General features: G+C 41.9%; 1 protein-coding gene across 1 annotated transcript in view; it reads right to left on the reverse strand.

The window, feature by feature from the left end:
• Positions 1–7,260, reverse strand: part of EDN3 (endothelin 3) — a gene marked incomplete at both ends in the record, with an annotated part of 47,618 nt that extends 40,358 nt beyond the window's left edge. The window contains 2 exons of the mRNA XM_081322382.1: positions 5,146–5,419; positions 7,209–7,260. Coding sequence (XP_081178508.1) covers positions 5,146–5,419; positions 7,209–7,260 — 326 coding nt within the window. The remainder of the gene's footprint in view (positions 1–5,145; positions 5,420–7,208) is intronic.
• Between the last annotated feature and the right edge of the window lie 20,147 nt (positions 7,261–27,407).

Raw genomic sequence — 27,407 nt, forward strand, 5'->3', positions numbered from 1 at the left:
CAGTCCAAAGCTCCATCGGCAGTTCGTTCCGCCCTCACAGAGAACGCCCTCCCCCTGGGAATCACCCGCCGGCAATCTCTAACCGGCGAAACCCTAAGGAGGCCCTCCCTGTGGGCGTGCACAGGATGATGGGAAACTGATGCCGGCAGCAGGTGTTCCCTCAGATAACCCGGACCCAAGCCATTTAGGGCTTTATAGGTCATCACCAGCACCTTGAATCTCACCCGGAGGGCAACTGGAAGCCAATGCAGCTCGCGGAGAAGAGGTGTTACATGAGAGTATCGGGACACTAATATTGTGAAGAATATTCTAGGCATCTATCAAACAGGGTTGTTGGATCCTGGCTTTTCAGGCCATTTGGATTCAATTGTTCTGGCTTAATTATCTGGGAAGAATTTGAATGTGTGGGACTTAAGAAGATAAAGAAGGTTGATCAAAGCCTTCTGGGAAAAGATACTTGGTTGGATCCAGAAAGTGATACATTCTTCAGGAAACAATTCAGCAAGCTCTTAAAAAGCAATTGCCTATCTCCGCCTCTAGAAAACATTGCTGGATCCAACAATATTGGACATTTTTTGTCTTGTCTCCAGTCTTTCCATTTTAGGGAAGATTTATTTATTTATTTACTTAAATTTATATGCCGCTCTTCTCCCTAAGGACTCAGGGCGGCTCACAACAATACAAATTAAAAAGAAAAAACATAGAATGAAAATGTAAAAAGAATTAAACTAGTAAATACAATGATAACATGACAATTTAAAACCCAGTAAAACCTAATTGAAATACGTAGTCAGTCCAGACCCGCTTGTTGAAACAACCAAGTCTTCAGGTCACAGAGGAAGGACCGAAGGTCAGGGGCCGTCTGCAGCTCCGGAGGTAGTTCGTTCCAGAGGGCAGGCGCGCCCACTGAGAAGGCTCTCCCCCTGGGGGCCGCCAGCCGGCATTGCCTGGCAGACGGCACCCTGAGGAGGCCGATTCTGTGGGAGCGAACCGGACGCTGGGAGGTTGACAATGGCAGCATGTAAGATTGCTGAGAATGTGATTAATTTACAACTTTAGAAATGATTACTTTTTTCAGTCAGGTTTCAGATCAGAATGTAGCATGTAGCACTGATCACACCTGTCGATTATTTTGGACAGGATCAGGAAGGGGTGATATACCCATCCTGGCCTTCCTTGATCTCACAGTGGCTTTCAAAACCATCAATCACTAAATCCTTCTGGACTGTCTCTGGAGTAAAGAGTAAGACACATGATGTTGCAGTACTTTTCCTTCCCTTAGAAATGGTTTCAGGTGGTATTGCTAAAAGGGGAGGCTTTAACCACAGATACTTTGTGTGGTCCTTCATAGCCCTTTATTCCTATTTAACATCTAGGTGAGGCTGTTGAGTGAGGTCATCCATCCACCTGGGATAATGTATCATCAATATGTAGATGAAACTCAATTATGTATCTCAACCTCTTGCCAAACAAATAAAGTCACTAATGTATTTTTCTTTGGCTGGAGTTTGTGAGAGGTATGAATAGGGCAGAATAAGCTTCAGACATCACCCTGTCAACAAAAGTGCGTATAGTCAAGGCGATGGTCTTCCCAGTTGCAATGTATGGCAGTGAAAGCTGGACCATAAGAAAGGCTGAGCGCCAAAGAATTGAAGCCTTTGAACTATTGTGCTGGAGAAGACTCCTGCGAGTCCCTTGGACTGCAAGGCAATCAAACCGGTCAGTCCTAGAGGAGATCAACCCTGACTGCTCTTTAGAAGGCCAGATCCTGAAGCTAAAACTCAAATACTTTGGCCACCTAATGAAAAGGAAGGATTCACTGGAGAAGAGCCTAATGCTGGGAAAGATTGAGGGCAATAGAAGAAGGGGACGACAGAGAATGAGGTGGCTGGATGGAGTCACTGAAGCAGTAGGTGTGAGCTTAAATGGACTCCAGAAGATGGTAGAGGACAGGAAGGCCTGGAGGAACATTGTCCATAGGGTCACGATGGGTCGGACACGACTTCACAACTAACAAAACCCTACAAGATCACATCACTAGGGTTGGTGAGTATTGGAAGCCTCCATCTTTAATTTTGGATGTGGTTGCACTTCCTCAAACTGAGGAATATGCCATATGGAATTATCGAGTCCTACTGGACTCCTATTTTCTGCTTAAAGGACAGGTGATAGCCGTAGCCAAAAGAGCCTGTCCACAAATCCATCCTGTGTGGCAATTGTGCCCATTACTGAAAAAAAGAGAGGCACTCCTGGTTAGTCTCTCCAGAAACAGCAGCAGCATAGTTAATAATAGATGCACCATAATACACCATGTAGCATCACTGCTCCATGAGCTGTACTTCTTCCTAATATACTTCTATGTACATTTCAAGATGCCAATTAACATCTATAAAGCCATAAATGACATTAGGTCAGTTACTTGCAGGACTACCTATCTGCTCATTTCATGATATCCGACAGGATAGTTTAGTTCCACATCTTCTCCATAAGCGTTACCTTGTGGAACTTAGGAAGTATTCCTTTTCTATCATGGTATCTGCTATATTGAAGAGTTTAGCCACCAAGATTACAGTGGTCCTGATCCTGTTGGCTGCAAGCCTTGAAGGTCTATTTTTCACATTGACAAAGGCCCAAGTTGATGAAATAATTTAATTTAATCTGAAATAATTTAATATGGAATAATTATGGGTGGGCTCGGTTTTGTCATTTTTTTATTTGTATATTGCTTTTGTACTGATTTTATCTTACGTTAACCACCCAAGGCTGCAATTTACAAGTTGTGCAAATCGATTCAGTTAAAGCACCTAACTCTCACAGCACTGTCTTATGCCTAAAGATGTAGTAATCTTCTCATTTTTCACATCTACTCATCTTTCTCATCTTTCCTACTAACGTCTCCTATTGGTATCTTAGGATTTATCACTTGCTGTTTGTATCTTAGGATTTATAATTGTATCTTATGATTTATGATTATATCTTATAATTTGTGATCTATGACTATCACTTTGTTGTTTATATGTACACTGAGAGCTTATGCACCAGGAACAAATTCCTTGTGTGTCCAATCAGACTTGGCCAATAAAGGATGGATGGATGGATGGATGGATGGATGGATGGATGGATGGAATAGAATAGAATAGAATAGATAGATAGATAGATAGATAGATAGATAGATAGATAGATAGATAGATAGATGATAGATAGACAGATGATAGATAGATAGATAGATAGATAGATAGATGATAGATAGATAGATAGATAGATAGATAGATAGATAGATAGATAGATAGATAGATAGATAGATAGATAGATAGATAGACAGACAGACAGACAGACAGACAGACAGACAGACAGATAGGAGACTGAGCTAAATCTCACCTCAGGTGGTCTTGTTAATCTCCTACTTTGGTAAAAAAAAATGCCAGCCTAAAATAAATGTTCAAGGCAACATAAGCAGGAATTCATTCCAAAATTCCATTGTGACTCTATTTTATATAAAATCTGTAGACAATGTTCCAAAATACCATTTTTCTTTGAATTGCAAGAAAATAGGAACTCCAGAAAATAAAAAGATTGGGGTGCTTCAGATGGGCAGCCCCTGAAACTACTAATCCAGGGATTTTATTCAAGTATTCTACCTTTCCTTCTTTGTGTATGGGTATTACTATTGTTTTTGGTATTAAGAAAGAATAATGGGAGCAGCAGTAAGAAATTATAGGAGGGTTAAATGTGAATGAAACTGTCTGGGTGCCCGTCTCTCACCATACAATTTCAAATTGCAGAATAAACCACTGAATATATGGACTCCACAACAATTTTAAGATTTCATAGACTATTAAATTCATTTCAAAAACAACCACATTTTCCACCACAGTAACCACTGTATATTTGAAATACCACCAGTGATTGCTCTGCATACTGAAATTTTCCCCAGTACAAAGCACTCATCATATTTGAAAAATTGTGTTCACACTGCTGAGGTATTGCCCTGTATACCACATTAATATGGTACTTGTGGTCTACCAATATTATTTGAAGATTGACGATTACTATGTTAAGCTTCCATTTGCAATTTATTGTTTGTTCCACTGAGACATTTGATAGCCAAGGAAACATTTACAAAATAGTTGTGATTCTATCTCATTCTGAAGGCTTGTCAGGAGAAGGAGCACATGCTGACTGAGATCAAACATAATGTAATAGTTAAGATGTTGGTCTAGGACAGTGATGGCAAACATGTCACACGCGTATCAAAGGTGATACACCAAGACGTTTTGGGTGACATACTAGTGTTTCACCAACACCTGACAACTATTCTCGAAAGCATGCCATGATTTCATGTTTTTTCAGAGGATGAGGAGGCCATGAAAGAATGAGGTGTACTTTTGTGTAGTCTCCAGATCCTCCAGAAGTTTCGCAAGAGGGTCATGCTCTTGTGTGGCCTCCAGAGCCTCCAAAAATCATGCTAAAACAGGCACTCTTTCTCATAGTTTTTGAAGGCTGCAAAAGCCATTGAAGAGAAGTCTCTGAAAGACTTTATTGTTTAGTTTATTTAGTGTATGGCATTCAAGAATGAAGGCCTCATGTGACCTGGAGCAGTTTCAGGTAGACGCAGAAAGAGAACATGGCCTGAAAGTATGCAACGTGCAACAGATCCTGGAGAGTGCTGGACTGTCGGGGCAATGGCACCATTTCACAAAGGTTGCAGTCCTTGGGGAAGAGCAAGAGGCAGCTTTTTTGAGTGACAGAGATGACATTAAGGTTGAAGTGAATGTGTATACACACACACACACACACACACACACGCCTCCTTGCGCTTCTCTAGAAAAGGTGGAGCATAAACCCAATAAATAACAATAAGCTTCTATTAAGCCCAGACTTTTTCATATAATATTAACCATTCCACTTCTCCCGAAAGTATTTCTCTTCCAGCATCTGGAATCTGGGAATGTACTTCCCCTGGAAACAGAAACTTACTTAAGTGGTTTAATCCTCTTTGGCACAAAGACCTTCACATGCTGATGTGAGAAAGGATTGACTTCTATCTTTGAGGGAAAGAAAGCACCCCAGATCTTTTTCCCCACTTGAGATGTCAAGCTATCCCTTTACCCCAACTCCCTATAGAGATGCTATTTCCCCACTTACTCTGGGGTGTTGATCCAGATGATGTCCAGGTGGCAGTAGTAAACACACTCTTTATCTTTGTAGGTATAGCAAGTACAGCGTTTGGCTCTGTGGTGGACCTCCCCCAGGGCAGCCACGTTATCCAGTTTGGAGCTGGTAGCTGAATTCAGTCTTCTGGGTTCTGTGCTGGTTTCTTTGCTGATTTTTTCTGAGAGGCCCAGAAGTCTCAGCCCTGTGCTGTTACTCCTGCTCACACTGGGAAGCAACAGGGGATGAGCGGTGGATAGCAAGAAACCTGCAAATTGTGGTGGGTGGGAAGGGGAGGGGGAGGGGGGGAAAGAGGCCAAATTAGAAAGAAGCTGTTCCTAGCAAAGCAGTCAAGTCCTGCAACAAAACCTCTAGTGCCACATCTTGAAAGTAAGTGGTGTTAGGTTTGGATTTCTTTTTCTCAACTTCTAGAATTACAACTGTGACAACTCACCCGACAACATTTAAACAGAAACCACTCAGTTGCCCCCCAGCTCAAGTTCACAGTAATGAATGAAAGCTGGGGAAGTGATCAAGAAAGAGAACTGCAAAACAGAAAGTTAAATTGTAAATGAAGAAAATCTCAGCATGGCTAATAAAAAAGTACTATAGGGACAAGCTTAACAAAACTTATTTTTTTCCAAAACTATTAGCATATATAAGAAAATGCAGTAAGGGGAGTGAAACTCTAGTTTGTAACAATTTATACACTTCAGAAGAATGAATGGCATAAAATGTGTTTGTTACGGTCAGACAGGTGGTTGCAATTTGAAGAGGCTTTTGCTGTTTGCAAGGATTTATGTAAAGGCTGCTTCAAATATAGTAATGGAGCTCAAAGAGGTAGCTGATGAGAAAACGTCTTGAAATCCCAGCTTTTTAAGCATCCTCTAAAAGGGTGGATTTCAACAGAGATCAAATCCAGTCTGGTTCCACAAAAGCATAATCCTATGTTTCAGAAAGCAGCTGAGCAGCTTCCAGACACAATTCAACAGGCTCTTCAGAACCCCAACGCAGAATCCTGGGAGCAATTGTTTCATTCAAACAAACTCAACTAGAAAATGTTATGTTTTTCCATCTTCAAAGCACTCTAAATAGATACTATCACAACACCCCTGCATGGCCTGCCAGGGCTCTCGCCTCCAAATTCCACCCAAAACTGTTTTTATCATCTCTGGGCTGATGGCTAATATTCTTATTTTAGGATTTTCAGATGCCAGTTTCACAGTCTGCCTCTCCACCCCTAGGCAAAAGAAACTGGGATTCTTTTTTCTTCAGAAGAGAACACACACACGATGTGGCCACCACATTCAACATCAGCAACATAACACCTTGCAAAGAAGGGATCCTTCTCTTTCCCTCGGTAGAAACAAGTATTTTACAATCATAGGGCTGGAAGAGACCTCCAACTTCCTGCTCAAGGTAAAAAAAAAATTATTTCGTTCCACGCATCAAGGGAAAAATATATTTTCCCTTAACCAGCAGAATGAAACGAAAATATTTCTGCCTATTGCCTTTGGACTAGCATGAACGGCTAGGGTTAAAAGATAACCTTAACAAAGTTGGCTCCTATAAAAGGCTTTCAAGTGTGATTTCGGACGTTACAAGCTGTCTGTCCGATGCAGCCTCTCGCCTTTTGATATGCTTCAAAAACAGTAAAAATTGTTATAAGTATGTCATTGGTTTTTTTTTTAAAGAAGTGTATTGCTTTCTTTATTTGTTCGGGATGCCTCGATTTCTCCGAGGCCCGAAACAACTTTACTTACAAAGCAATTCACGTCTGGAATTGCCCTGCCCGATTGCACTCCGGTGCCCATTTTCCAGGCAGTAACGGCGTGCCTGTTATCGGGGCAACCAAACTCCAAGCCAACTTGCCTAGGCCCGCGGTGAAAAAGCAACTTCTCTTTCGCGCGGCTAACGGAAAGCCGCTGTCGAGAGCTGGATCAGAAAAACCCATCAGGCGAAATCGGCACCTCTTCTTGCCCGCGCGCAACTTTTCCTTTATGTATTTTACTTATGTATTTATTTATTTCCTTTCCCCCTTGCTTTTTTTTTTTTACCTGCGCTCGAGAGAAACGTAAGTCCAACCAGTATCAAGAATCCCCGCTCCATGAACTCCAGATTGCAAGCTTCTCGACTTGCGGCAAATTCCGGGAGCGAGAGAAACGCGGGCAAAAAAGAAAAGAAAATCAATCCAAATCCGGTTAATATTTTTTACAAACGCGCCTTTGGCGCGCGCGCCCAGGTCTTCTCAGCGCCTGGAGTCTCCAAACGCCAGGGGAGCCTTCTTTCCACTCCCCAACCCACCCCCTTTTGTGTGTCTGTCTGTGTGTGTGTGTGTGTGTGTGTGTGTGTGTGTAAGCTAGTCCCAAAGACGCAAACGGGACAAAGCCACCCCTCGCTCCATAGCTCGCCTGTTCTTTTCTCGCTCCTTTCCCTCTTCCTCGGCAGCCTTCGATCCGACCCTAAACTAGACTCTTCTTGTTGTTGTTGTTGTTGTTGTTGTTTCCAGGCGAATAAAATAAAGAGAGTATTAGACGTCGTCAAGAGCCGTTTCCAAGCTATCGCCCCGTCTGTCCAGCCTGTCGCATCGTGCTTTCTCCGCCGGCACTTGACCCACGCGAGACGCCGAGGCAAGACCAGCCAGCCAGCGAGCGCTGCTCCCACGCCGAGAGCCAAAGTCCAGCCGAAAGCGAGAGAGACCTGCGCGGCGAGCGCAACGCCACACTTCGAGGGAGCGCTTCACTCGGCTGTGGGCGGGGCGGGGAACCCCGGGAGAAGATGGGGCGCGGCTCCCCCCCCCCCGGAGGTCCTGGTGCTGATTGGTTATGCCTTAGGCCGGTTTTACGTGCCGAGGTCCTTCAAGGCTGAGAGAGACCCTTGGCCCAGGACTCCAGGGCTATTTATTTTATTTATTTATTTTATTTTAATCCCATTTATATCCCGCCCTTCTCCGAAGACTCAGGCCGGCTTACAATCTAAGCACAAATCAATGTGCTTAGCAATAGCCTTCGTTCGATGTATAAGGTAAAGGTAAAGGTTCCCCCGCACATGCGTGCTAGTCGTTTCCGACTCTAGGGGCCGGTGCTCATCTCCATTTCAAAGCCGAAGAGCCAGCGCTTGTCTGAGGATGTCTCCATGGTCATGTGGCCGGCATGACTAGACGCCAAAAGCGCACGGAACGCTGTTACCTTCCCACCGTAGTGGTCCCTATTTTTCTACTTGCATTTTTACGTGCTTTTGAATTGCTAGGTTGGCAGAAGCTGGGACGAGTAACAGGCGCTCACTCTGCTACGCGGCACTCGGGATTCAACCCGCCAAACTGCCGACCTTCTGATCGACAAGCTCAGCGTTCTAACCCACTGAGCCACCGCGTCTCTTTTGTTCTATGTATATGCCTGCTTATTAGGGCTTTCGCCCCCCCCCAAGCGGCATTATTACAAAGTCAGCTTATTGCCCCCAACAATCTGGGTCCTCATTTTACCTACCTCGGAAGGATGGAAGGCTGAGTCAACCTTGAGCCTGGCGGGATGCGAACTTGCACTAATTGCAGGCAGCTGGTGTTACTTAAGGAGGCATCAGCCCACTGCTCCACCAAGGCTACCCTCTGCAAAAGGCTAGAATGGGTTTTTGTAGAAGGATTTGTCGAAAGACTTCAGTGGAAAACATTGGACCTGTCCGGCTCAGCTATAGACATATAGGTTCCATTTACAACAGTAAACAGGGCCATCTTTGATTTGACTAAGCCAGGGGTAGGCAACCTTGGCTCTTTTATGACTCATGGACTTCAACTCCCAGACTGGCTCAGGAATTCTGGGAGTTGAAGTCCACAAATCATAAAAGAGCCAAGGTTGCCTACCCCTGGACTAAGCCAAGCCATGATTTGGTGAACTCAACAACAATTGGCTGAGTTCACAAAACTAGCAAAAATTGTAAACTTCATAGAAAAATGTAGCCCTCAGCCACCTAACCCATGCCAAAGATTAGCAAGATTGCCCACCGCTTCCTTAAGCGATAGCTCACAAACCACAATTAGATTCACACAGAGTGCTAAACCAAAATCAGACCAGATGTGCATTCCATAAATTTAGTTATTATGGCTCAGTCAGTCAAGCTATAGTTAAAACAAGCCAGATAAAGCTTTGTTTCGATGTAGCATCTCTGATATAGGTAGGCTTTATTTAAGGATACACATCCAGGATATTTCGGTGTTTCCCAACCCCCCCCCCCCACCCTGTTGAAAAATCTCACTAAAGTACACTTTCTCCATGACTTGGTTCACACAGATACTAAATCAGGATTTGCATAAACGTATCTGCTAAATCAATGCAATTATTTCAATTCACACAAAATGCTAAGCCAAAGCAACAACCATATGATGGCACAGTTGTGTGAATTTAGTCTTCCTCTTTCTTATCAGTAAGACTGAAAAAGGCGTACTTGGACCCAGTGACATTTATTGAACTTCCAATAGGATTTGCTTTCAAAACTGGCTAGCCAGGTGCTCACAGGGAAGAGTCAAATTAATTTATGAATGTGGTGGCCTTTTTATGTATCAAAAATGTACACAATATGTAAATATGGAGGAAATAAATCTAAGCTAGTGCCGGATCACATTTAGCAGGAATAATGCAATACATTCATAAAGCTCCTGAAAAGTTTATTCTAGTAATCTGCAGTTACTAACTGTGGCTAAATGCCCCTGCCACAAGCAACTATTCCCTCATTTACAGAAGAGTCACTGCCATAATACACCACACAGCTCCACGTCACTGGTAAACAATTTACACTGCCTAGATCTCCTGCTGAGGGACAAAAGCCCAACTTGTCAATCTTTGCTAAGGAACCATATGGTTCAAAAGTACAATAAAACTGAAGGTCAGGAACATGTAAGGACAGCACATATAAAAAACACCATTTGAGAAACATAGTTAACAGTTGGTTGCAAATTCAGTCAGATGCTTAGACTGGATATTTGGTATTTTTATCCATCTATCAAGTCCTTCCCAAGAATATCTGCCTGCAATGATACTTTTAACACCACCAAATATCTGCCTGGGATTGGCAGATGTTGTTTGGTGGTGTTTAAAGTATCATTGTGGAATATAAGCTGTTCCAAGTAGAGCTGCCTTTTGCAATTGACTGATGGTGATTTTGTCAATGCAGATAGAATTCAAGTGGTGTTCCAAATATTACTATTACTGAAAAGGCTCAACAGTAATATGAAGTTTTTTTTCTGACAGCTTTAATATCACAGAACTTCTTGAAATGATCAGGTAATGAAGAAATGCTGGGTAGTGGCAGAACCATTCTAAGAAATTCTTAGTTCCAAGAAAGAAGATGCAGTACTGTACTTGCAATATACATTTATCCAACAGTTAACAAAAACCAAAATGGTTTACTCAAATAATACAATTTTTTTTAGTTCACATGACACACCACTGTAATATAACTGCACATTTTGGATTACACAAAACAGCTAAAATGTGATTTGGTAGTCTGTTGTTTAGTGCGTTGTATAAGCATGCCATTTAAAAAGATCCTATCTCCTCTGTAGCCCACACAATTTATTAACTCAATACATGTTTTCCTTATGTTCAGTTGTGTCTGATTGTAGGATGACTGTCTGAAAATTTCTCTGCAAGGTTTTTCAGAAGTGGTTTCCCCTTGCCTCCTTCCTAGGGATCAAAGAGGATGATTTGCTCAAGGTCACCCAGCTGGCTTCATGCCTAAAATGGAACTAGAACTCAAGTCTCTTATTTTGTAATCTGATCCCTTAACCACTACACCAACCCTTACCCTCACTCAGTCATTACAGTTTAGCAAATGTGTGAATCCAGCCGACCTCTAATCCCAACACAGATTTAGCGGAAAAGATTGATCCTATTTCTGGTGATTCAAAGCTTGGAAATCCAGTTCTGACCTTCACCAGCATCAACCCCCACTGCAACATGGATTCTATTTCTCAAGTGAAAGCAAGACTGTAACAGAATTTTCTGCCCAATTATTACTTACTAAAGAAACGTAACAAGAACAATTTTGTACAATGGTCTAGATTCTACACAGGCAAGGAAGGATTTTCTTGAAGAAGAAAACATAAATACGCTACAGTATGTTCCCTTTGCATTTCATCAGACCCTTAGAAAAGAAGGAGTGTTTTGGTCTTTGTACCAAGAGCAAAGTCAGCTTTAGAAGTAACCAAACAATTCTTGAAGTGCAATCAAAGTTCAGAAATGAAACACCCCAATTCTGGGCTTGGATCCAATTATGTTCTTTGAGATATAATGCAAAAGGATTTGACTGAATCTTCATTGCAGAAAAATAACACTCAAAATAAGTAAATGCAATCTTTTTAAATTCTCAAAGTCTGAAATGCTTCCGATCAAATGTTCTTCTCAGTGTGATTATTCTGATGGAAGGGAAAGATATCACCTGCAACCTGAGAAGAACAAAATGCCTGTGTTTACATCTGCTTCCTAAAGTAAGAATGGCTTCAGGCCCTGAAAATCAGCAAATTTGGAGAAATTATACAAGTGTTTCCCAAACATGGACTATGAGCCCCCCCCCCCCGCCCTCTGAAGGAACATTTCATATTTGTAGGGGGTCATAGTAAGTTTCTAAGGGCCACCCAAGCGTATAATCATTGTCATTATCCTTACGGCTCATTCTCTGTGCTAATTTCAGCAGCATAAATATTGAAAACTGGTACAGTTTATGATTTATATCTTAAGAGTGATTATGGAAGTGAGTCACAGAGGCAAATGAGGCTGACAAAGGGGCCACAAGCAAAAAAGAAATGTCAATCTCTGAATTACCTTGGTACCAGGTAAAGATCACATGAAAGATGACATAGGTGCTCTTCTTTAAATTGGATAAATAATAAACCTGAAGAAAATTTAAGGACTCTAATTATTTTAATGTGTTTGGTGCTCTGCTTGTTTTCTTATTTTAGGATGTTGTAAGCTGCCCAGTGTCATTTGATAGTAAAGTGATGGCATGTAAATTTAATATAAATAAATAAAAAGGCATAAATTAGCCCAGATAAGCATTTTGAAGTTATAATGAAGTCAAGAATTACCAATGGTCCTTATTTAGGAATTAAGACATTGCCTTAGTAGACATCTCCATGGAGAAGGGGATACTGCTTTCATTATTCTGATGAAAGCAGTGAGACCCCGGGGTCACTACTGTTTACTTAGGAATTCAACTCACAGCTCTCGTAAAAGCAATGTTACGCTAGCCAAATTGAGGTATTCCAAAAAGTAGAAAAACTGCAAGCAGTAGTGACGAGCCCCATATCTTCCACTAAGGCATGGACATCCATATAGGCAATGTAGAATCCTGCTCTGAAAAATTCTTTGTGCATACAACTGCTGAACAAAATATAGTTGCCTGGGAATTTTGATGCTCACAAACAGTTCTTTCATTAATTTAACTGGGAGAAATCAGTGAGTAAATATCAGTCTTCTTTGGTTTCATCCTTTCAAAATGTTTTGGACTATACCTCTCAGCAGGCCTAAGGATTAGGAGTTGATAATCCAAAACCTCTGAAGAGTAACAGCTTGAAAAAGTTGGCATTTTATTATCCTCATCCGCATCCATGAATGCCCAAGTCTGGTACTTTCTCTTTTTTTTGTTTTGTTTTTTTAAAAAAAAGCTCACACACATAAGAAGTAAGTGGTTTGCTGCACCTGGATTCAATTAGTTTGTGTCCTAACAGCCATTTCTAAAGAAAATATATTTCACAAAACCAGCCAGCCAGCTTTCTTTCTACTGTTAATTAGGAGGTAAGTGTTTCCTCATATGCAAGTGAAAGATTTGTTTAATTTTATTGTTACAGTTGTTGCCAGTAACTGAAGTAGTACAATAATAATCCTTGAGGAATGATCAGCCTCAAACCCCATATGTTCACGGATTAGATGTTTCTTTATTTATACCAGGGAAGGTAACAACACAACAGGGCCTTTTTTCTGTTATGACAACAGCATACTCTGCTTTTCCATATCCCCCTTGTAAGTTTTCCATTTTTATAAACCCTTTTGCTGATCTATTTGGATCAAAGAGTAGGGGAAAAAATACACTATTTTAAACAATATCAATTAACACTTAAGTGAGAAAACTATTGGATCATACATCGATTGACAACAACATCTCCCATTTTTCAAGCACTGTGTTATGACTGCAAAGTACAGACTTCCAGATTTTGCTAGTTACACAAGCAATATCAGCAAACAGAACAGACATCGGTAAAGAGATCTGGACTGGACACACAAGGACTTATCTCTTCCTAAATATATACATTTTTACCTAACACTATGACATTTTAAATTCAGCCAAAATGATTTTATGCTGTTGGGAAAGGCATCATTACACAATTCTGTTTTTTTTAAAAAAAAAACAATGAGAAAGTCATTGTCATTTACTTTAATCCTACTTCTATTCAGAATCCAAACTAAATCATTTCCAACAAGCCATTCAGACATACCGTAACCTGACATTTGCAGGGAAGAAGAATCCATTCTCTGCCTTTGGTTCTTTTGCAGAACTGCTTTATGGTTAGGAATGTTTTCCCACCATTCCAAGCTTGCCTTTCTATAACATGAGATCATCACTCCATTCTTACATCCTGGGATGATGGAGAATAAATAGGTCACCTTCTAGTTTATCTCCTCAGTCATTTGTTTGAAGCCAGATATATACAATTCTTTCAGGCTTTCTTGATACCATCTATTTTCAGTTTCCTGATGATTGTAATTTTGCTTCTCTTTGGTTTTACTGACTCTTAAATGGATGGCACACTATGAGATACAATACTTGAGACTGTGGGACTGACAAATGCAGAATAAGTTGTAGAGCTATGGAAACAACATTCCTGTTGATGGAGCCAAAAACTGCCTTTGTGTTTTTGATAATCATGTTGCTGAAATGGCTGATTCAAATTCAACTTATGATTGGTTCCAGTTTCAAGATTCTTTTTATATGTACTATTACCAATCCAAGTACCCTCCATTCTATCCCCATGGATTTGACATTTTTCCCCTGTGAGGGAATAATTTTACATTTTCCTCTCTTAAAAATCATTATTTTATTTCAGCCCATTTCTTATCTTACTGATAATTTTTCTTCTGTTATCCTACCCAGTTTTGTGCCATCTGCAAATCCTACAAGCATGGTAATAATACTAGATTCATGATCAAATTCTATTCATAATAAACTCTTCTTTGAGGATAGTTTTCAAATTAATGGTGTTGCATCAAACATGTCTGTGACATGGTATCCAACTGATTTAACTAGCTTCCTAAACCGTGTTCAGGAGGTATTTTATTAAATGTTTTCCTAAAGTCAAAATATAAATTTAGTATCTAGGAAAGTAAAAATGAAATAATTTAATAAAGTATCAAAAATGAAATACTTATGATGAGTATGACAATATTTGTTCTTGATAAATCAGTGCTGAAATCTTGTAATCACTAAATTGTTTGATTGATACTTACAAATCAATCATTCTGTTTGTTCTAGAATATTACCAACTATTGATGTTAGACTGACATGACTGTAGTTACCCTGATCCTCTATGTTTCTATTTTGAAAGCCGGAGACAATATTTGCTCTCCTCAGCTGGCTGAGGAATTCTGGGAGTTGAAGTCCACAAGTTGTAAAGTTGACAAAGCTGAAGATCCCTGATGTAGACTACAATCTCATCAATCAAGGCCACAATTTGCACATCTATTAAAAACATTTTGGTAAGGTAAAGCTTGTTTCTCTCCCTTTCCAAACTTCTTCCATGGATTAAGAAAAAATGGATTAGCCAAATCTCCAACTTTTTAGTTTTCATTCCAAAGCTTCTAAGTCCAAGGGATGTGATTCTAGCAACTCATGTGCACCATCATATGCTAAACCTACGCTCTGGGGAGACAACACATTTCACAAGCCATGAGGTCTAGTTGGCAAAGACTATTCTTGTTCCTCATAATACAAAATCACTATTACAATTCTCCTCTTTGCTTCCTTGCTAGTAATAGCAATGATATCCCTTTTGCTGTTCTGGGCTTAGCTTCTCACCTGTTGTTACTAATCTTTTGTTCCATCCCTGCAAGTTCAGAGTCTATTTATTTTGTGAAAGCCTGAAAGCTATTTCTGAATTCTAGTAGCAGAATCTCTTCCACATATTTTTTTAAACTATCACTCTTATTCACTAGATTTGAATATTTGTTTGGCTATTGTAAATATGGCTTTCAATCATAGACCAGATGATACTGTCTTATTTTTTCCAATAAACCTCAGATTGGTCTTGTAAGCTTAGTGTATCCATTAGATAATTGTATGCAAAATTCCAGGGAACATTAGATTACTCCGGTTTAATCATGTTGGATATAGCATAATAGTTCTTCTAGATCAGGTATGTCAAACTGCCAGCCCATGGGCCGGATGCGTCATGCCAAAACCGCGCCCACCTCATTGCCGTCAATGGGGAAAAAGTCCCGATACGTCGCACAACATCATGTGATGTCGCAAGTTTGACATGCCTGTTCTGGATCTAAAACTTGTTGGAGAATTCTCTATATACAGTAAAAATACCAAAATGCTATAAATCTTTCTACATTTGTAACTAACTAGAACTGCTAGAGCTAAACAAAATATAATGCTTTGAGTAAATTTATCTAAAAATTAAGGTTTTTCTGCTTATGAACTTATTTTTAATCTGGACTAATGGAGTATCTTCTATTCACAGTCATGTACATTTAATTTTTTTAAAAAAATACCATTAGTCTGAGATATATATGTAGGGGCAAAAATTCCTTCCTGGCAATAAGATTAAAAGAATTATAGTTACTGTTTGTAAATTTTATGGAGCTGGTCTATTCCTTGATGTTATTCATTACATTTAGATTAGTTCCATATAGCTATATGATTTAAATCTTATTGTTGTTAGAAATATTCAGATTCTAATGGATGAAAAATAGGAATATAGTAACATCTGTCATAATATAAAATTATAATTCAACAAACTTTTAGGGAACATCTGAGGAAATCTCACTAAATTAAAACTGGGAAGTTAGCATACTATTACTATATAGTATTGGGTTTTAGTTTGTATATTTGGTAATATAGTTTGTAGTATTCTGGTCAAACAGTTCCTAATACCATCAAGAAAACATATTTTTCTGGGGAAGCAGAAGTACATCTCAGGCAGTGGGTTAATTTAATATAATTAAATGAAGATTTTCTATTTTAAATATTTATACACCCTAGAATATAGGAATTACTACATTCATATATGAAAATATTCATGGTTACAAGTGGAAGAAAGTATCCATAAAATTCTAAAAAGTGGGAAGGCAAAGTTACTCAGTGAAGATAATTTTTAAAAATATGCACAGTACCTTCAACCGTACATTAACAGTAAGAGTTAGTTCTCATACAGCCAGTGAAAACAATAACAAATCTGACCATTATACAAACAAGATTTCAGCAATGCTGCTTTACTGTCTAGGGTATAATTACAGAATCCTGAAGCCTGCAAGAGTATACTAAAGGCAAGTTTCTTTCATATGCCTTCGCCTTTCCTAGGTCTGAACTGTCATTTATTTTTTATTAATAGTTATTGTATTCCTTCAACAAGGTTATTTCTGTATTTCCCTACATTAGTGTCTAGAACAGACATGTCAAACTCACAACGTCATGTGACGTCGCACAACATATCGGGACGGTTTTGCCATTGCCTGCAATGGGGTGGGTGCAGCTTCCATGTGATGCATCCAGCCCATGGGCCGGCAGTTTGACACCCCTGGTCTAGAAGATTCATATCTTGTTTTAATGAAATGTTTTATTTCCCCCATAAGCATCTATTAGTGATCTGAAGATAGCAGTAGTCTGACCAATCCTGCTGATTCATTCTGCTTCTGACTTCTACCAGCAACCCAAGAAATCTAAACTGCTTTAGTTGGGCTTTGTTGAACAAGACAGCAGAATATTATCCATCAATTGACAAAACTTTGTTTTCTTGGCATTAATTTTCAAGTCATATGAATGGGCAGTGTATGAGATATCATGCACAATGTTAGTGGCCTCCATATCATTATCTGCAAATACAGCCTCATTATTGGCAAATATGAAATTGGTTACAGTGGTGGGATTTAGCTGGTTCGCACCAGTTTGGCAGAACTGATAGCTAATTTTTTTTGCCCAGGCCCAGAATGGACTTTCGGAAGCAGCATCCACACAGAGAATCGGTCGTTCACATATTTGAATCCCACCATTGATTGGTTGCAATGTGAGTTTCATATTACTAGATTCCTTGCCTGCCACCAAAAACTTTTCTTAGCATAGCATCAGCTGTGACCCTGAATAACAGGAATGTGATCACACAGTCTTGCCTAATCCAGTTCAAACTAGGAATATCTCCAGCCATTTAGGGCTTTAAATGTCTTCCCCTAAAGAAAAACTACCTTCTAGGGCCATCACTGTCAAATCTTGCTTGTAAGCAGTTACCCATATTCTGGATTAACTGCAGTTTCCAAAGACATCTCAAAGTACAACATACTGCAAAAATCCAAAACGGATGTAACTTGTACTTTGCTAAGGCAAGCAGGACTGACTTCAAGGACAAGCACATATTTGGCATATATAACAACAACAACAATAATATGAATACTCAACGCAGTTCAACTGTTTAGCAGTGACATCAGAATGAACTTTGGACTTGGAAAAGGTGCTATATTATCCATGCAATGAGGAAAAATGGGAAAAATAGAAGGAATAGAACTGGGAAATGGAAGTATTGTGAAAGCACTAGCAAAGCATGATGGTTACAAATACTGTACCTAGGCATATTGGAAGCAGATAACATCTTGAATGGAAAAGTCAAAGAGTCAATGCAAAAGGAATACATCAGGAGAGTTCTCAAAATATTAAAATCAAAGGTGAATGCTGGAAACATAATTAAAGCCATTAATACATAGGTAGTCCCAGTGATACGCTACTCAACTGGAATTATCAACTGGACTTTGGCTGAACTGGAAAATCTAGACCAGAAAACGTGTAAACTTTTGAATATGCACCACGCTTTACATCCACAAAGTGACATCAACAGGTTGTACCTGCCAAGAAAAATAGGGGGCAGAGGGCTATTGCAAATCCACCAAACTGTATAAGAAGAAAAACTAAGTTTGAATGACTATGTGAATCAAAGTACAGAAAAACTGCTGCAGGCTGTGAAAACAGACAGCATTATAAAAATAACAGAAACAAAGGCAGAATATAAGGAAAAATGGCTAAATGACAGATTTAATAGATGAAAAACCCAAACTCTGCATGGACAGCATTTGAAAAACATTGAAGGAAAATGTGGTAACAACTTGAAATGGGCATGGCTTAAGATGGGAACCATCAAGAAAGAAACGGAAGGCTTAATACTGGCTGTTTAAGAACAAGGACTACAAACTAATACCATGAAAGCGAAGATACAAAAATCCATTGACAATCCAAATTGCCAACTTTGCAATGACAAAGTTGAAACTGTTTCACATCTAACATGTGAATGCAGCAAAATCACACAAACTGATTACAAAGCTAGACATGACCGAGTTGTTAAATTAATCCACTGGGCATTGTGTAAAAAATACGACTTGCCTGTGTCCGAAAAATCGTGGGAACATAGGGTGGAAAAAGTTGTTGAGAATAAGAGGGTGAAGATCTTGTGGGACTTCCGAATACAGACAGATTACTATTTGGAACACAACACACCAGATATCACAGTTGTAGAGAACCGAATCGTACAGCTGATTGATATTGCTGTACCAGCAGATACCAGAGTTGAAGAAAAAGAACTGGGAAAAATTATGAAATATCGCGACATGGTCGTTGAAACTGCACGATTATGGATGAAACGTGTAACAGTGATACCCAATGTCATTGGGGCACTGGGAACTATGTCCAAAAACTTTGCAAACTACATCAAGAAACTGCAGCTTTCTGCAATAACTCCAGCAATGCTACAAAAAAACTGTGCTACATCTTACATTTTAAGGAGGTACCTGGTTGATACCTAGGATGCTGGCAGCAACCCGTGTCAACCATCAGGAAACCCTATACCATTTCAGACAAATGGCTGTCCAGTCTCTTCTTAAAAACTTCCAGTATTGAAACGTTCATAGCTTCTGGAGGCAGGTTGTTCCACTGATTAATTGTTTTAACTGTCAGAAAATTTCTCCTCTGTTCTAGGTTGCTTCTCTCTTTGATTAGCTTCCACCCGTTGCTTCTTGTCCTACCTTCAGGTGCTTTGGAGAATAGCTTGACTCCCTCTTCCTTCTGGCAGCCCCTGAGATATTGGAACACTGCTATCGTGTCACCCCTCGTCCTTCTCTTCATTAGATTAGACATACCCAATTCCAGCAACTGTTCCTTATATGTTTTAGCCTCCAGTCCCCTAATCATCTTTGTTGCTCTTCTCTGTACTCTTTCCAGAGTCTCAAGATCTTTTTTACATCGTGGTGACCAAAACTGGATGCAGTATTCCAAGTGTGGCCTTACCAAGTGGTATTGTAAAGTGGTATTAACACTCCACGTGATCTTCATCCTATCCCTTTGTTAATGCAGCCTTAGCACTGTGTTGGCTTTTTTGGCAGCTGCGGCGCAGTGCTGGCTCATATTTAAGTGATTGCCCACTAGGACTCTGAGATTCCTCTTACAGTTGCTACTATTGAGCAAGGTACCACCTATACCAGGTATGTCAAACTGCTGCCCCGTGGGCCGGATGCATCATGCCAAAACCGTGCCCACCCCATTGCCAGCAATGGGGAAAAAGTCCCGATATGTCACGCAACATCACATGACATCGTGATTTTGACATGCCTGACCTATATTATACTTGTGCATTTGGTTTTTCTTGCCTAAATGTAGAACCTTACTTTTTTCACCATTGAATTTCAAAGCTCTCTTTTCTCCAGGTAAACTATACGTACAAAATTGTAATCAAACTGCCTCTAAAGTTCAGATCTAATTCTTCCTTGAGGCTATTGTTCTATTTAAAACTGGTAGAAATCCTACACTTAAGTCTGCCTGCTTTTTAACAGAAGGACTTTATCTTGCCTGGATCCTTTCACTGTTTGAGTTTTCATCAAGACAATTACTGCCATCAGAGAATGATTCACAACAGCTCAAAAACTGATAGTAGACAAAAAAAGATATACACAGCTTCAAGTCAACACATATTAGTAACAATGCAACCCAAATTGCCTGAGGATTTCTTCCAGGATTTTATCCAATTATGAAATAAAGTGGGAAATAAAAGGTGAGGCTTACAAAGGACTAAGACAGACACACACAATGGAAAAAATTCATCCAATCTACTCTCCACACCATTTTATAATAATAATAATAATAATAATAATAATAATAATAATAATAATAATAATAATAATAATAATAATAATAATAATAATAATAATAATAATAATAATAATAATAATAATAAGAAGAAGAAGAAGAAGAAGAAGAAGAAGAAGAAGAAGAAGAAGAAGAAGAAGAAGAAGAAGAAGAAGAAGAAGTTGGAAGGGAACTTGGAGGTCATCTAGTCCAACCCCCTGCTAAGGCAGGAAACCCTATACCATTTCAGGCAAATGGCTGTCCAGTCTCTTCTTAAAAACTTCCAGTGTTGGAGCATTCACCACTTCTGGAGGCAGGTTGTTCCACTGGTTAGTTGTTCTAACTGTCAGGAAGTTTCTCCTTAGTTCTAGGTTGCTTCTCTCCTTGACTAGTTTCCATCCGTTGCTTCTTGTCCTGCTTTCAGGTGCTTTGGAGAATAGCTTGGCTCCCTCTTCTTTGTGGCGGCCCCTGAGATATTGGAACACTGCTATCATGTCACCCCTCACCCTTCTCTTCGTTAAACTACACATACCCAATTCCAGCAACACTCCTGTCATTGTAAACTGAACAATTCATATTAGTAGCCCAGAGTGGGAACAATAAAGAGAAATGGCTTGTGCAAGGCTGAAACCTCAAAAATCGTAGCCTGAAGATTCACTAACCCTGAAATAACAGGTAAGGTTGAAATACAGATAGTCCTTAAGTTATGAGTATAGTGGAGCCCGCACATTCCACTCATAACCTGAAAACCCGTACCTCGAACAAGATCACTCTCTTGCTTGTTAAGATGCACATGGCTCATTAAGTGCACATGAGGTATCTTAGGGTGGGGAAGGCCATGGGGAAACTAATGATGGAACAGGTCCCCAAGACCTCCCCGAGCCACTAAGATACCTCATGCTTTCCCCTCCCTGCCTGCCACACCAGACTCACCTTGCAAAAATCCTCTCCACTGCAGTTTCTTTCCCTTTGAAATGCTTTTTGTGCTGACAATGGAAGCTCCTGGGTGCCATAATACCAGTCGGTCCAAGTCTGACCGAACACAGTTAAGATCCTTTTCTAGATCTTATCTTGTGGCAATGGAGGTGGCGAAGCGCGCTTACTTCACCACCCTCATTGCGTCCGCAGATAACCGCCCGGCCGCCCTGTTTAGGGTGGTCCGCTCCCTTTTAAATCAAGGGACGGGAGAGGACCCCTTACGAGGATGAGCTGAGGAATTTAGTAAATATCTGGTGGACAAAATTGCTCAGATTCGGGCTGGTCTGGACTCTGACTGGGCAGTATCTGACGAGAGGAAAACGATGAGTTTGGCTGAGAACATTTGGGAAGAGTTTGATCCTGTGACTCCAGATGAAGTGGACAGGATCATGGGGAAATTAAGTGCCGCCACGTGTTTATTGGACCCGTGTCCCTCCTGGCTGGTCTATGCCTCTCGGGAGGTTACACGAGGCTGGATCCTAGCAGTTATCAATGCCTCACTAAGTGAGGGGTACTTCCCTGCCGCCTTGAAAGAGGCGGTGGTAAGGCCCCTCCTTAAGAAACCTACATTGGACCCAGCTATTTTAAATAACTTCTGTCCTGTCTCCAACCTTCGCTTTCTTGCGAAAGTCGTTGAGAGCGTGGTGGCACGGCAGCTCCCTTTGGTTCTGGAGGAAACTGAGTATCTGGATCCGTACCAATCAGGTTTCAGGCCCAGGTATAGCACGGAGACGGCATTGGTCGTGCTGGTGAATGATCTCTGGCAGGCCCGAGATAGGGGTTATTCCTCTGTCCTGGTCCTATTAGATCTCTCAGCGGCTTTTGATACCATCAACCACGGTATCTTGCTGCGTCGTCTTGAGGGGTTAGGAGTGGAAGGCACCGTTCTGCGGTGGTTCTCCTCCTACCTCTCAGGCCGTTCGCAGACGGTGTTGGCAGGGGGGTAGAGGTCAACCCCTAGGCCCCTTAGTTGTGGGGTGCCTCAGGGGTCAGTACTCTCGCCTCTCCTATTCAACATCTATATGAAGCCGCTGGGAGAGATCATCCATGGCTTCGGGGTAAGGTATCATCAATATGCTGATGATACCCAGCTTTTCATCTCCACCCCGAACCAACTCAGTGATGCCCTCAATGTGATGTCCCGTTGCCTGGAAGCGGTACAGATTTGGATGGGAAAGAACAGGCTCCGGCTCAACCCGGCAGACTGAGTGGCTTTACATACCGGCATCTCGTTTAGTCCAAGACGTTCCATCTTTGGTTATAGGAGGAGAGATGTTACCTCCCGTTGATAGAGCACGCAATCTGGGCGTCCTCCTGGATTCACGACTCAGTTTTGAAGATCATATTGAAGTCGTGGCTAGGGGGGCATTTGCCCAGATTCGCCTGGTACGCCAGTTAGACCCCTTCCTGGACCGAGATGCCCTATGCACAGTCACCCACGCACTCGTTACCTCCCGTATAGATTACTGCAATGCTCTCTACATGGGGCTGCCCTTAAAGACCACCCGGAGGCTTCAGCTGGTGCAGAGTGCAGCTGCACGGGTAGTGATGGGAGCACCCTGATACTCCCATATTACACCCCTCCTGCGTGAGCTGCATTGGTTACCGGTTGCCCTCCGGGTGAGATTTAAGGTGCTGGTACTTACCTTTAAAGCTCTACATGGCTTAGGACCGGGATACTTGCAGGATCATCTGCTGCCAGGAACGAATTCCCATCACCCAGTACGCTTACACAGAGAAGGCCTCCTCAGGGTACCGTCGGCTAAACAATGTCGGCTGGCGACCCCCAGGGGGAGGGCCTTCTCTGTGGGAGCGCCAGCCCTGTGGAACCAGCTCCCCCATGAGCTTCGGATGGCCCAAGATCTCCGGTCCTTTCTCCGCGGCCTCAAAACACTCCTTTTCCACCTGGCTGACCTGGACTGACAGGGATTTTAATTATGTTTTTAATTTTTAACTCTAACTTTTAATTTATTTTAATTTTAATTTTAATTTATTGTACAGAGGCCTTTAATTTTTATCTTAATTTCTGTATTTATTATATGTTACTGTTGTTAGCCGCCCTGAGTCCTTCGGGAGATAGGGTGACATATAAGTCCCAATAATAAATAAATAAATAAATAAATAAATAAATAAATAAATAAATAAATAAATAAATAAATAATATTGTGCGAGTTCAAAAGAAATTATGACCCCCAGAAGCTTCCATTGGGGGGGGATATTTGCTTTGTTTGCTTTGCCTATAGGGCTAAGTGTGGAATCAGAGTCGGCCAGGCACAAAAACCAATGCCTGGGTGCACTTCGCGGTCACATGCACCGGCCTTAGTTTGAGGGCAGGAACGGAGCCTTTAAGTAAGTGGGGAGGCATCGCAGGCCAAGTCACCTTGCACCTGTGTCCAAGCTGCTGGCGATGGCGGCAGCCACCTGAGCCGCCACGGTTTCCCCTTCCCAGCCAGCCAGCCAACCACCCAGCCTGCCCAACCTACTACTTGCCTAACTGACCAGTCGCCCAAATCCTGACCGTTCTTCTCCTTGTTGTCCTCCCAACTCTGGAGGAACAGAGCAGGATTACTCTCAAGAAGACGCGGGTGCGCTGCTCGCTCGCGTGCGCCGGCCTTAATTGAGATCAATCCTGCTCTGCGCCTGTTTTCTTCCTTAAGGATGGAGCAGAGAAATTCAAGCCATTGCCGCTCAAACACCTTTTATCCAAAGGGAGACCTTGGGGAGATGGGGAGCTCCTTCTGTGTACAAATGCAATACTTGAAAATGTTGCAAATTTGCTTCATTTTTAACCACCCCATTTGTTCACAGAGGGAGAATCCAGTTTCCCCAAGGTCTCCCTTCTGATAAAAAGTTTATAAGCAGCAGTGGCTTGGGTTTCTCAGCTCTAAGTGGAGGAAAGTGGAGGCACAACAGTGGGATTGCTCTCAATAAGGCCAGCTCATGTAAGCAAGCAGCGCACCCTGGTCTTATTGTTTGAGAGCAATCCTGCTGCTGTGTCTCCGCTTTCTTATACTCGGACGGAGCCACACTCAGGTAGTTGCCGCTGCTACCGGCTTGGATGCAGTTGCCAGGGACCTGACCCCGTGATACCTCCCCTCTCAGTTGAAGGCTTCGTTCCTGCCCTCAAACTAAGGCCAGTACACGCAAGCAAGCCGATCAGCCATGCCATGGACAATTCCACGCTTTGACCCATAGGCGTGCAAAAAAGTAAACACTCCGCCTGAAGTAGCCGAAGGACCACTCGGGACGACAGGCTACTTAACTAAAGGTTTATTTAGAGCAAGGCAAAACAGAGTAACTCGTCCGGCTTTTATAGCCGGCAGCTGTCAGTGAGGACCAATCAGGAACGTTCCTTTTGGCGCCGCGTCAACCGGACCAATCCGCGCCGTCTGTTCTTGACAGTTCTTGCTTCCGCATGGCTCGGTGTTTTGACAGCCGCGAGCTGTCAGTGGCTGCGCCTGCGCCGTGCGGGGAACTTTGACAGCTGTCAAAGTTCCCGCGTGTTCTCCTGTCAGATTTGTTTTTCCCTCACCGTATAACCGGAATAACTTGTTTAACTTATATAATATTGTTTACAGATATATTACACCCCTTACCCCTCCCCTGGAGCGTTTCCTCCCCCTTGGTCGTTGGAACCTGCCCACTGGTAGTCCTTTAGGTAGGTGGGGGCTCTTCGGTTCCTGTTGGAGCGTCGTGGAAGTGGGGCGATGTCTGGTTCCGCCGGTAGTAAGTTTCTTTGCCCCTCTTCCTCTTGGTTTGGTATCGGCAGTATTTCTGCGGGGGTTTGTAGTTCGTGTTCCTCTGGTTGGGGTTCGGGGTTGTGTGGTGGTTGTCTGGGTCTGAGTTGATCGATATGGCGGCGTAGATTGCCATGAGTTTGTGTGGATATTAGATAAGAAATGGGTCCTGTTTGTTGTAGCACTGTCCCTTGGACCCATTTGTTTTTGTCTGTGTATGACCGTGCCCATATCATTTGCCCCGGTTTGAGTGTGCGGTTTGGGTGGGGGTGATCGTTTTGTTCTGGGTATGTGTCAGGATGTAGTCTGTCGAGCCGCGTTATCAGTCTCCTCCCCCATCTTAGCTCCGTGGGAGATTTGCCCGTTGTTGTGCATGGAGTTGCGTGTTGTGACATTAGGAACTGGCTGAGTCGCCGCTGCCAGTTCCCCTTGATGAATTTTTTCAAAGCTTCTTTTGTGGAGCGCACCATAATTTCAGCCATCCCGTTCGTCGATGGGTGGAACGGTGCAGACGTGACCAGCCTAATACAGTTCTTCATAGCGAACATCTGAAATTCACGAGAGGTGAATTGAGGTCCATTGTCTGAAACCATGGTGTCTGGGAGGCCGTGTGTGGCGAATATTTTCCTTAGGGCCTGTATAGTGGCTCCTGACGTTGTTTTTCTAAGGGGAGTGACTTCTAACCATTTAGAATAGCTGTCCACTACAATTAGGAAACTCTGTCCCTGGATAGGTCCTGCGAAATCTAAATGTATGCGTGACCATGGGTTTTTTGTAGTTTCCCATTTGTGAATTGGTGCTTGGGGTGGCTCGCTTCGTGTTGCTTGACAGGTGTAGCACCCTCCTACATATTTTTCTATCTCTTTATCTATGCCAGGCCACCAGACATAACTTCTGGCCATAGCTTTCATTTTGACAATGCCTGGATGTCCTTCGTGTAAGATGTCTAATGTTTGATTTATGTTCCTATGAGGTATTATGACTCGATTTCCCCATAGAAGGCATCCCCTATGTGAAGATATTTCATTTTTTCTGTTATAGTATGGCTGGAATTGGGGGTGTGGGTTTTGTGCTGGCCAACCTGTTGTTGCCCACCTGAGGATTCTGCTGAGTATTTTGTCTTTAGCTGAGTTGTTAGCTATAATCTTTGCAGAGAGGGGGCAGTCTGGAAGTTGAGAGATTGCTAGAATTAGTCCAGCTGGGGCTGGGTCTGGGTCCTTGCTTTGAATTGGCAGTCTGCTAAGGCAGTCTGCGTGTCCTAATTCCTTTCCTGGTTTATGTATTAATTGAAAAGAATAGGCAGATAAGAAGGTGGACCACCTTAGTATTCTCGGTGAGAGAATCTGTGGTGTTGCTTTATTCCATGTGAATATTCCTAGTAGGGGTTTGTGATCTGTGAATATGGTAAAGGGTCTCCCATAGAGGTAGTCATGGAATTTTTTAACCCCTGCGACTATTGCTAAGGCTTCTCTGTCTATTTGTGCGTAATTCCTTTCTGCTTTTGACAGAGTGCGTGAATAAAAGGCTATGGGTCTTTGGGTGCCGTCCTTGTATAGATGACTTAACACTGCCCCAATCCCATAGGGAGATGCATCGCAAGCAATGCATATTGGTGTGTCTTCTCGGAAAAGGGTGATCGTTGAACTGTTACAAATAATATTTTTTAATGATTGGAAGCTATTTTCATGTGTTTTGGTCCAAGACCAGGCAGTTCCCTTGTCCAGGAGCCTGTGCAGAGGCTCCGCAATGGTGGCTTTGTGGGGAAGGAAAGCGTGATAAAAGTTTAATAATCCTAAAAAGGCTTGGAGTTCTTGTTTATTCCTTGGGCTTGGCGCTGTTTGAATAGCCCTTAGTTTTTCTGTGGTGGGGTGGATGCCTTGGCCGTCTATTTTGTACCCTAGGAATTCTGTGGATGTGACTCCGATGGAGCACTTTTCCCGTTTAAGTTTGAGACCGGCTTCTCTGAGCCGGCTCAGCACAGCTGACAGTCTGTCAGCTAAGTTTGCTTCGTTTTCTCCGGCGATGAGAACATGATACCCTGGAAGATACCCGGGGCTGCCGATATGCCGAATTGAAGCCTTTTTACTTTAAAGGCACCGCGGTGGGTGACAATTGTTTGGGCTTCCGCGGTGTCATTTGTGACAGGCAGTTGCAAATACGCCTGCGTCAGATCGAGTT

Source organism: Vipera berus (genome assembly GCF_964194415.1).
Source record: "Vipera berus genome assembly, chromosome: 3".
NCBI classification, from domain to species: domain Eukaryota; kingdom Metazoa; phylum Chordata; class Lepidosauria; order Squamata; family Viperidae; genus Vipera; species Vipera berus.